Consider the following 12528-nt stretch of genomic DNA (forward strand, 5'->3'; position numbering starts at 1 on the left):
TTTAGTGTATGTTTGGAAAACAGAGAGATGTTTAAAGACCAGAATTAGTGAACATAGAAGTAGCATTAGGACAAAGGGTATGAGAAATCCCGTAGCTGTACATTTCCTAAGAGAAAACTATAATATATCCTCTCTAAAGTATATTGGTATTGAAAGAGTACATTTCCCTCGTAAAGGAGGAAATAGACACATTGTTACTTAAAAGGGAAACATTTTGGATTTATACATTTTTTTGGATTTTGGATACAATATCACCTAGGGGTCTTAATGAGGAGTTTGACATTAAACTTTTTTATGACTTTAATCAGTTCTTTGTTTCATTATATAGTGGGTCCTATATTCATTTTCTTTTTAGAAAAATACAAAATAAAAATAAAATAACAAATCTTTTAATAACCCAGAATAATAATTAACAATCATCTTGTACTTAACAATTTTTGGATTGTGTATAAACTGCTTTATATATATATTTTGTTTTACTTCGTAACAATTGTTGCTATATAAGTATAATTGTGTAGACTTATTTTTTTAAAACATATATGCTTGTTATAATGTCTTCACATAATATGTTTGATGTATGTGGAGATGATTTGCTAATTTAGATAGTTAATTTGAGGTTTTACGTAATTGGCTACGATGTAATTGGCTTTTTGTGAGGAATTTGTCAATTGATGCTATTATCTTTTACTCATCTGTTGGTTATTGACTATAATTATTGAACCAATTGTATAAATACTGTGGTGTTTGTTATGTTCGTTGTCCTGATGAAGATGTCTTGTAGATCGAAACGTTGATCTTGGGTATAATAAAATATAAACACTTTGGAGTATAATATATAAGTGTGCGGGTACAATGTTTGTTGAACTTTAAAATCTCTCTACCCTGCACCTTGAAAAACTTTGGATGTGCATATGTTTTCTCTTTGTTTCATAAATGAAATATCTGACATTTTTGTTTACAGGTAAAAGTTGATGTGAAAGTATGGGGCACTACGTTATGGCAGCTTTTGAATTAACAACGATAATTTTCAAATATTTTAATTTCATTTTTTATTTATTTTGTTACATAATTGTCACACCTGAAATATATATGTTAAAATGTGAAAAGATGTTACAGAGATGCACTCTATTCCCTGTGAAAAAGATGCACAATCCTAATAGTCTGTGAACCTAGTCATTCAGTTTTGACTCCTACAGTATGTGGATAGGCCAAAAGATCTTGACAGTAATAATCCCTAATTGCTACATAAATACAGTAGTAACATGACAAGGAGGTCTGGGGGACACACACACGCACAAACACACACACACATCTCCATATTCATGAAGACCGAGTTACAGTACCATGGTTGCGAGGGCCCTGCTTTCCAGCAGGTTTGTTAAGAAACAAAATTACATTTTTCACTCCAGGCAATTTCATTTTAATTTCACATAAAGTTGAAGAATAATGAACAAAGTTATATTACAAAAAACAAAATATTACAAAATACATTTTTGCTATCATCTGATAAAGATGTGCACCCTTTAAACTTGTTGAACCGGTGTGTATAGTTAAATATGATTTGAAGTACAGTAAAACTCTTTTTCAATAAGCTGATGTTTGGATGTATAGATGAATGAAGTATTTTCTAAAATGTTCTTTGTCAACAAAATTGTCACAAGCATAGTGTAGCCTATGTGCAAGTTCAGGTTGTTCACTGTGATTGTGAACAGTCAAATCACATGCAACTGTTCACTTTTCTGACATTTCTTTAATCATTTTTTTATTTATTTTACATATTTCTTAGCAGACGCCCTTATCCAGGGCAACTTAAAATTGTTACAAGACATCACATTATTTTTACATACAATTAACCATTTATACAGTTGGGTTTTTACTGGAGCAATCTAGGTAAAGTACCTTGCTCAAGCATACAGCAGCAGTGTCCCTAACCTGGGACTGAACCCACGACCCTCCGGTCAAGAGTCCAGAGCCCTAACCACTACACCACACTGCTGCCCATGCTAATCATGTTTCAATATTAACATAACTTGTTTGTGCATAACACCTGAACAGATTAGCACTGCTACAGCGCAGGAGCCTAACCTGTGGTCATTCAAGCACACAAAAGCATGAGGTAGCCTTTTGTATAGTTAAGAAAAGCTTTTTTTTTTTTTTTTTTTTTTTTTTTTTAAGATAAATTTGGAATCGACCATCATTTTATTGCATTTTCATCCGACCCCAGTTTGGAAATGCCCAATCATAGTGCTGTCTCCCATCTGTACAAGGCACACAGAGGAATGTTTCTCCCTGCACAGCCATAGCAGCGCCTCGTCCGTGCCATCTCTTCCAATGACAATTTCCCTGCTTGGAGGAACACAGCTGTCATCACCGTTTAACCAGTTATCCAGCAGCAGCCAGCCGTATGAACAGACAGCACATTTAAGTTTGGGAGAGAGTTGTCAATCTATGCCTGGAGCGGCCAATACAAAGTTCAGAGTAAAGTTCAGAGAATTTCACTAGCCAATAGCCAGCAATGCTCACAGCTCCTGGTATGTAGAAATGGGCATGCAGTGACCAACCGATTCCCAGAGAAGAGAGAAAGAGAGGAGGGGGCGGGACTGCAGAGGGAAAGAGAAGGGTGAGAGAGAACAGGGAGAGCTCGAGATAAGAAAAAAAGCAAGTGAGAGATCAGCTAGATATCAGTTTGAAATCAAGCCAGTTTTACAGGGCGTTTGTGCTGTTACTACACACTTAGTGCTTGGCACTACAAAGCTGTAAATATATATTGTGGGACATGCCCAAGTTTAATTTCCCAGTCAGGCATCTCGGCACCTTTCACTGCACATCCTGATTTTAGAATTATAAATTAAATTAGTTTCAATGAGGTTTTAAAAAAAAGATCTGGAAGTTAGGCTTTTCGGCCTAGTCAAAACAAAGCTGACTGGATCGCCAATTATGGATGGAAACTTTTACAGAACAGATTTTACAGAACATGCTCATAACATCACAGCGACACCCCTTACCTTCTTGGACTTTGTCCGTTTCATGTATTTAGTGGGTTTTTATTAACCCCTCTCAAAGAGAGATGAATGGAAAGTGAAAGTATGCCATATTTCATCCAATTCTGAACAAAAAAAAACTATTTTACAAGCATGTTCCTGGTATATACTGTAGAAGTGCACATACTGCACATTCACTCCCCCGATATGGAAGATATCCACCCTAACCGAAGGTGACCATATTTTGTAAACCAAATCCAGAGACATGCACACAAAAAGCCCGCTGGAGCTGTATTTCTCTGATGAGTGTATCTGTTTTAGAATTTTAATGTTCTTGCTTAAGAACTCAAGACAGGGCAAAGTGTCGTTTTGATGATGAGCACGGCTTTCACAGTTTCAGCCTTGTATCTGGATTTTTCTGCTGTCCACAGGTCATTCATGACAGAAAACACCCTCTCGACTGAAGCATTACTGCCAGGCAGGCACAGGATCAGTTCTGCCAGTCTTTTTATATTTGCGTGTGGTACTGAGGATTCCCTGAAATGGTTGATCTGCCATATACTGTGATCGCTGTAGTTATGTCATTCCATTCACACAGCTTCCATGTCACAATCTAATTTAACAGAGTTACATTAAACAGTGCACCCTTGTTATTGTCACATTTGAGCATTTCTTCTGCAGTAACTCAACTCAAAGTTTAAATCTCAGATCTTAAAGGATCTTTCTTTAAAACACTTTCTCTCAAATCATCTGTATGCTTTCCCCATGCATGTATGTATTTTATGGCTGTATCGAAGAAAACTCTTGACACATTAAGATAGCACTGATGTGTCACAACCCCCGCTTCTTCTAGATCTTTAGTTTTCTCACTAAAACTGGCACAAAGTATTCTTCATACCTTGTAGCCAGCTTCTTTGAGATTGTTTAACACTAGTGCTGGAATTTCAAACTACCTAGAAGCACCAAACCGGTCATTTTAACTGTTAGCTTTTTAAACAACTTTTAAAAGTTTTAAATCTCGCAAACGAAGTCTCCAATAGAAATGTAGGAATGTGTTGTTACTCAGTAGTTGGGGCGGGTTTAAAGTATTCAGAACGAATCAATGATAGATACAAGGTAGGTAGGTGGAACATTGCCCAGCAGCACTGTGAAATCTATTTATTATTATTTTTGTAGTAGGTTTCATTTTTTAATGGGGAAAGGGTAAAGTCAACGTGAATTGATGAAACATTTCCACAGTTTTTCCGGTGGTTATTGGCTATCCACCATTTTTTTTTTTTTTTTGTATCGGGGTGTTTTATTGGGTTTTATCTGTTAAAACCGAAAATAAGAAGCCCTACATATATCACATCCTCCCGTCTTTTTTTCTGGAGCTCTGCATCCAATAAAATTACGAATTACACAAACGCTAAGTTATTTTTTATTCGTCACCAATTTAAGAATGGTATCAGTGCAATTTTAATTGTTTTTACATTTATGTGTAAAGACTATCTGCCGACAGTTCTGTACAATGTAATTTTACACGATATTCTGAATATATATATATATATATAATTTCCCCTGGACCTACCGCATTTGATCTCCAGATTTTAAAAAAAGCGGTTCTGGTACTTTAAGTTGTGAGAGAAAAAAAACAAGCAAAGCAGATACACAAATAAATAGTTTACAACATTACTTACCAGTATTTTTATTTTTTATTTTAAATAAATGTGTAGCACTTATTTATGCTTTTGTAATATATGAAGACTTCATTAGCAGAGGTAGAAACATACACAGTAATACCAGCTCCTTTGTAGTTTTGTGTTTATCTATAGCGGTTATTTTTTTAAAGCAAAAATGTGTTTCGAGCTTTCCACAGCTATAAAACACATCTACAACCTGTATACCCTTTTTCGTGTATCATACTAATGCTTCTTCCCGGGTTTTCCCCTCTGCCTGGTTACTCCATTACCGGAAACTATATCCTGTTTCTAAAAATGCTTGCATCTCATTAAAAACCAAAAACGTATTTCTTAAAGGGATACACATCTAAAAGCAAACAGAAAGATAGACAGATAAACCTTTTTTTTTTTTTTTTTACTTTATTAACAAATATTCCTATTATCGTTACAAGTCTATATATTACTTTATTAAGTGATGATCTAACAAGTCAGCCATTTTATGTTTGCACGGGTTTGTATTTTTATTTGTAATTTACCATCTGAAGGGTAGATTTAACCTTGTAATGCTTGTACAGCAGGCATTCTAGTTACAAGGTTGCTGTTTATTAGTCGAATTATAATGTTTATGCAATAGACATTTTATTTGCAGCTTATTTGTAGTAGATTAACGTTTTGTTTTATTAAGAAGCAAATACTGTTACCCTTATAAAGGTTGATCATAAATTTGCACTGAAGTTTATCATCCTTCTCCCATGTTTATACTACACATTTACTGTGTTTTACATTTTTATTTGCTAGTCGAGAATGTGGCTTTACTATACTTCTATGATTTACCGTGCCTGACAGTGCACACCCCAGTGCAGGGGATCAGAGAGGCAGGCCAAACACCACAGGACATCAGGTGAGGCTCACAGCTTGCCATTTCCCCAAGCCTCATCGTCTCCAAAGAGAACAAGGCAGCGTTTTAGAAGTGCAGAGTGTGCAATGAGGGTTCTGGTCACCAACATCAGCAGGGCGGATCACAAAGGCGAGTGCATTCGAAGTACCACTGCAGTCTGCACTGAAGCTTGAGGGGACATTCCACTTTGCGCTGTACCATGTCTAAATTATAGCGCACAACATAAAATAAAACTAAACTGTCACCCATCAGTGATGTATTTATGTATGCATGTTTGTTGAAATCTATTTATGGGTCTTTTGTTTTACTATTTGATTTATTCACTATTTTTTGTTTTAATTACAATGTTGTATTTATTTATTTAATCTGTTATGTATTTAAGTATTTACTATTTGATTTATTTATTTTGTTATTTACTTATTTGACCTCAAGAGGGCAAAGCTCATTCTGTTTATGGTCTTATTATCGGAGAACTGTTTTTATTTCTCTTCAAATTTTGACTTTTATATTAACACCACCCTTTGCTGTAATTACATTTTGGTTGACGGGGGTCTAGTTATTTAAAGTCATAGTTATACACTTCATGGTGAAGTGAATACATAAATAGTTATTGAAAAATGTTTGTAATTTTACTTTGTCATTTCTGTGCCTTTTTATATTCCAGCATGTTCTGAATTATGCAAATAGTTACTTCTCTTCATATGGAGACTTACTGCTGTATCTCTTGTGCGGACATTCCTTTATCCGTAGCATCATGTTTTGGGACCTGCAACGCTGAAATAGGGTAGTAGGAGAATACTTTTTTGTGCCTTTTTACATGTGACCATGTTCTGAATTCTGTAAACAGTTTGAAAATAATATTCTTCGTGTTCTAAGCTTTTAAATGATTTTCTTTAAAAAATAAAAAAATAAACGGCTTGGAACGGGTTAATCCACAAGTTAGACACATCAGGTGTACTAAATGCGGTATGTTGTAATTGACCGATTACGTTTGACTGGGGGTTGGAGATGAAAACGGGGGACCATCTTTCGCTTCTTCCGCCACTGATAGAAATTTCATTACGTATTTAATGTACAAAAAAAATAAGAAAGAAAGCATCCCTAGTTGGCGTTTTTATACATCAGAGGAGACCACGAGCATATTTTTAACACAGTGTAAACACAGATTTCCAAGCTTACTGTAAAAATATGAGGTACACACTGTTATTATTTCAGCACGTTCCACTCGACCCTGTCATGCGAATAAAGGCAAACACTCAGGGACCGTGTTTTTTAGTACTCAGGAGAAACTGTCCTCACTTTACAGGTGTATTCAAGTTCGTGCCTCGCAAGAAAAGTAAACAAGACACATCCACACCTACCTTCAAGTGCATGTAAACACACCGAATATGTAAAGTTGAACAAGGGCACACAATACTAAACATTTGAAGAATGTAAAGACAACAAAGAATTGTATTTTAAGTGTCAAACTTAAGTGACTGAATCATGGTTCAACTAGGCTTATTTTCATTTAGCTTCCACGTATTGAAATTAAATCTGTTAATACGATTACGACTGATCACTGATCTCCTGAAAAAGGTAACAGTATGACTATGTAATACCAATGGAAATTTGAACAGTTCGTATTACATTAAATGAATTTGGTGCTGTTCTATTAAACAGACATACTTTTTCTGTTCTGTTTTCTAAGTCTGTCAAGTGTTTAACAACAAAAAATAGCACAGAACGGTAGGGAAATAAAGCCCTTACCTTCATAAATTCATCCTTATCAAAGCAGAGAGTATTAGGTCCCTTTGGTAGGTTCATCTTCTTCTTCTCCATTGTTATGGAAATCGTCAAAATAACAGATTTACAGTTTAAAAACAACAGTGTCAGTGCAACTTATCCAGTAATTCTTTAAAACACAATTCATGAAATATACTTCCGCCAACATGGCATCTTTGAGCACCAACGTGTAAGCAAGGAAAGAAGGAATCAAGAGACCAAACCGGTATAGTGCAGGGTGTGATGCGCCGCCTACAGGCAAGTGGCAATTTTACAAGAGAGACTGAAACGACATTTTATAGGGAATATTTCTTTATTGTTGTCAACCCCAGAACGCCTGAGCACCCGTCCTGGAAATTACTACAATGCCTGCCAGCACCGTATCTTTTTTCAGGTGCTGTGGTATTTCATTATTCCATCAACGTAGTCAAATCACTCTTCCGCGTACACAATAGATTCAATATGACGTGGAGGTGGAAATGACGTGTGCTCACATGTTAACCTGAAGCTACTTGACTATTTGAAGTACACCAAAACAAAAATGGCAGTACCTAACCCTTGTTGGTTTGGACGTTGGGACTCATTCTCAGATGGTTTCACAACATGTGCCTCAAACATCGATTTGGTTGAGATACAACAGTTTCAAGTAAGGGTAATATTGCAAAAACAAATGTACTGGTATGCCAAACTTATATCCTGCAAGAAAACTGTGTGATGCGCTATTTATACGGAATTGAATAATGTTATTAAAAACAGCATAATAAATAGCAAAGTATTGGGCATTGGAAATCTGAAAAGCTATTTGATTTAATTGTGCCTGGGTTTACCAAGTTTTTTTTTTTTTTTGAAAAAATTCTCAGGACTCTAAAAGGGTTCCAGAATTATTCTGGGGTCTAAGGGCTAATGGAGCGGGAAATAAGTGCTACATTCCTACCAAGAAAATGGCCTTTCATCTTCTAACAAATTAATTAATAGAAGTGCACTTACGGCCCTTTTTTGTTTAATGGATGCCATTTCAAACTGTTAATTTGCTGTTAATTCCAGAACCACGTGACGTAGTTCTTAACTATGATTTGATATTGCTTGGATTAAAGGCAATTTGTATCAAATGCGAGTTGCCTGTTAGTTGTATCATGTAACAGGTCAAATATATATATAAATATATACAAGAGATGAGGCATTCTTACTTCATTTTTAATAAATACAGTACAAGTCCAGTAGCTTTCAAATTAAGTTTCCATTGTTGATATTTTACACTATGAATCAGATAATAATAACTACAAAGACTAATTTGAGATAAAGGTTTTGCAGAATTTTCAGAAGAAGACTCCACCCTTTATCAAAGCTAAGCTCAATCATTCTAACAACGTCATTACGATTTCTTCCTGTGTACCATCTGATTGCTAAAAGGTTAAATAAGAAGAAGAATTCACTACTATTACATTCCTGGGTGTCTGGTTGTTCTGCTATATGCCTGTATGTGAACCTACACAACTGAGTATAACCAAACATCCTAAAGTGGGTTTTAGAAGCAGGTTCAGCACTACTTGGCCTGCTGAATAACACAGTGTTGTAACTGCTAAAACTACCTTTGGGGATATAAACAATAAAAAAAAAACTGTGTACAAGGTCTCTCAGATGACTTTTTTTAAAGCTACAATAGAATAATGTAATGTAATTCTGTTTTGTTTAAACAGAAACAAAAGGAAATTATTTGAGAGCAAAAATATTTTTGTGAACTGTTTTAAAATAAACAACTAAGACAAACCAAAATTGGTCCCATTGTTGAAGAAGTTGACGGTGCACTGTTCATGTTTTTCTGGCTAATTCCTGCTTTTAGGACATCCTTCGGGAAAGTTATACTGCTGTAATGTACCCATCTTGGCACATACTGCTGGTCTGTTCCTGCCCCAGACCTTTTCATTGCCTCCACCTTTTTATTTTCTCTACTAAATGTTGTTCTCAAGTTTTTAAATTCCTTTTTGATATCTGAAACTGATTTTAAAAAATGGTTTTCAGGTCATATACTTACAAATACCAAGCATCAGTACAGCTATTTAGTATTACTGTCATCTTTAAATAATTGAACAACTAATAATTATAATAATAAAGTAGTAACATTTACAGAATAAAAGCAAATAAGCCAAATATGTAAAACTCAATTTAACGTACAGTACTACACGTAGATAAGAATGAACGATAATTCTTAATTTCTTTAAATGCTGTAAAATACCTACTGATATATGCTGCTCCCGTGCCAGTAACGCCTATAGAATCCCACTGAGTTCAGAGAGTTTTGCCTCTCGTTTTCCTCTTCTAAAATATTGTTCATCCCTCGGATCCCAGAGGAATTTGGGCTCTAAACAGTTCAATTAGAATAATTAAATCCACCTTCATTACAAAAACAGCATATATATATATGTATGTATATGTATATATATATATATATATATATATATATATATATATATATATATCTATCAGTCATAATAAAAAACAGTCTTTTATGGTTATATTATCACAGTGCTGCGGAGTAACGGTTTAAAAAAAGGTAACAAAATAACATAATATGGACATCGGTTTAGCAGAGTTACAGTAGCTACATTTTTATTCTCCTGTTATTATTATTATTATTATTATTATTATTATTATTATTATTATTATTATTATTGTCATTGTCTTTTATACAAAGGTATTTTAAATATTAAGAAGGGGAGACCTGAACAAAGGTGCAGTTTGGGCGTAGTTAACGATAGTTGGACAAAGATTTTAAGTAGTTTTAAAAACTTGTCAAAAGTAACTCTTCCAGCATTGGTTGTTATCAAAATAGTCCACTACCAAAATGACGATGTGTTGACCAACATTCATAAAACTCTATGAGAAGTATTTCTTTCTCCTGAGTCCAGGTAATTGCGGCTTTCGTTTCCATTTCAACTGTTGTTTTCACTGTAGCAGACAGAATCACGTGACACACACCAGTGCTTTGATTGGATATTGCCTGGAACCTGTTGCTTGGAGTAGGATTGCAGTCCACTGAAGCAATCGCTTTGCCACGCAGTTGCCAGAACGTTGACAATACGTTGTCAGGGCTGTTACACGGGCAATCCTCACGGGATTTGGTCGCAGGCGATAAAAGTTGCTAGTAAATTGCCTCGTGTAACAAGGGCTTAAGGGTTAGTGGAGAGGGAAATACATATCTTTCTCAAGGGAGCCTGTGTTTGAATCAAAACATTGGAGGTATTTATAGGTTTTTGACGGCATGACAACTACTTGTTATTGTTTACATTCAAATTCATGATTTATTCTTACATGATGTAATGGTGTTCTATATATTGTGACATCATTTTTACTTCTATCTTTGAATCTGTATTAATTCTAATTAACACTACTTTATATAAACTTATATTTTTATTATATCATGCAATGCTGGCTCTGAGGATCAGTCTAGATTTGGCCTCCCCAGCGCATCAGCATGCACAACTTTTGAATTAATTTTGTTTATTTATTTAAATGTTATATATTTATTGAAGTTAATTAGTTCATTCTTTTCTGTTGAGTCCCGCTGGCATAATCGTGTTCAGTCTATTTATCCATTTACTTTCTTTTATTCTTCTATATGTCGCATTGTCTAATTTGAGCTGTTCTAATACTACAAACTTTACATCATTTATGTCATGTCCCTGACTGGTGAAGTGTTGTACTATTGGTTCATTCATTTTTTTATTTCTAATTAATGAAAGGTGGTTCTGAATTCTTTTATATAAAGTAGTTCCAGTCTCTCCAACATATTTGATTTCATCACATTTTTCACAGGCTATTCCATAAACAACATTGCTATTTTTACAGTAGGTATTAGTTTTTAGTGGATATGTGGTGTTCTTATGTTTAATTATATTTTTACTTTTGTCTATGTATTTACACACTTTACATCTACTAGTGCATATGTTCGTAGAACCGAAAAGGCTGGGACAGCCATATTACGTTTTTTTTTTTGTTTTTTTTTTCCTGAACAGTGAACACAAGCAGTAGAATGAGGATTAGAAAGATGTGCATTTACATGAATGCTAGATGTAGTTTTTTTTTTTTCTTTTAAATAAAGTCTGTAATTGACCAGATAAATGTGCCTTCATAATGTGTAACAGTTATTTAGTTCAAGGCAGATGCTTACATATCTTATAATTATATATAATGTGGTTAACCCTTTAAGGACGTTACACGAAAAAACAAACAAGCAGGCAGTGAAATTCAATTCCTCCCCTATCCAATGATAGGTGTTAACAAGCTGTACTGCAAATTGTTGGCCCAGCAAGTCAAAGAAACAAAGTGCCTTTTTTTTTTATCGTGTTTACCCGATCACAGACCCAGAATGACACTTCAGTATGATCGTGTTAACACAATTTTTTTTTTTCCTTCTTATACAGTTATCTGAGGCTCGATCATATTCCCTTCTGTAAATGTTACTTTATTTGTACTATTTTCTGTTTTTGTGTTTGTCCAGGGACTCACAAGCAGTTTGTTGTGTTGCTTAGAACTGCATAACCGAATTTTGGGAGTTGTTTGTGGACCACCTGGAGTTTCCTCATGGACTGCAAGTGGTCCGCGGACTACAGGTTGGCAACCACTGCACTATAGCAAGTGTGTGTCTAAAACATTAAACAACTTTAAACAAAACAAGAAATTTAAACCAAGCAACGAATGTGAAGGTTCCAAATCCAGACCTGCTTTGTATATATTTTCCTTTTTCTTTTCTTTTTCTTAATTAATGCTCTCGCTCTTCCTGTACATGTGTTTTCACCTCCCTCTCGGCACCACCCTCTCCCACAGCCATTTCTACTTCCACTCCTATGATTAACTTTAATATCCCTGTAATCCTCTCCTCTCATTCCCGTCCTCTGGCTTCTCCCTACCACTGCAAATCTCCCTCCTCTTACCTGATCTCCCTGCCTCTCCCCCTTTCCTCTGCTCACCTGTCTCTCGGTCATCTGCTCCTGGATGCACTCGCATCGTCTTAAACTCAACCTCTAATACCTCCTCATCCAAGAACCTCGGTCACCTTCGACCCCTTCCTCTCCTACTCAGCACATCTTTACTCTGGCATGCTCCTGTCATTTTTTCCTCAGTAACATACGCAGAATTCACCCCTTCCTCATTGACTACTCCATGCCGCTGTGACCGGCTGGTGGTGATGCCAGACCAAGACTATTATGTAGTGGGAAATGTGGAT

The 12528-nt window shown here is 35.3% G+C and overlaps 1 protein-coding gene across 1 annotated transcript in view; it reads right to left on the reverse strand.

Annotated features, from left to right (window-relative positions):
- cog2 (component of oligomeric golgi complex 2) overlaps positions 1-7522 on the reverse strand; it is a 62993-nt gene extending 55471 nt beyond the window's left edge. Inside the window, exon 1 of the mRNA XM_034019117.3 lies at positions 7290-7522. Within this exon, the coding sequence (XP_033875008.1) occupies positions 7290-7361 (72 nt within the window). The 5' untranslated portion in view covers positions 7362-7522. The remainder of the gene's footprint in view (positions 1-7289) is intronic.
- Between the last annotated feature and the right edge of the window lie 5006 nt (positions 7523-12528).

Source organism: Acipenser ruthenus, chromosome 6, assembly GCF_902713425.1.
Source record: "Acipenser ruthenus chromosome 6, fAciRut3.2 maternal haplotype, whole genome shotgun sequence".
Classification (NCBI taxonomy): Eukaryota; Metazoa; Chordata; class Actinopteri; order Acipenseriformes; family Acipenseridae; genus Acipenser; species Acipenser ruthenus.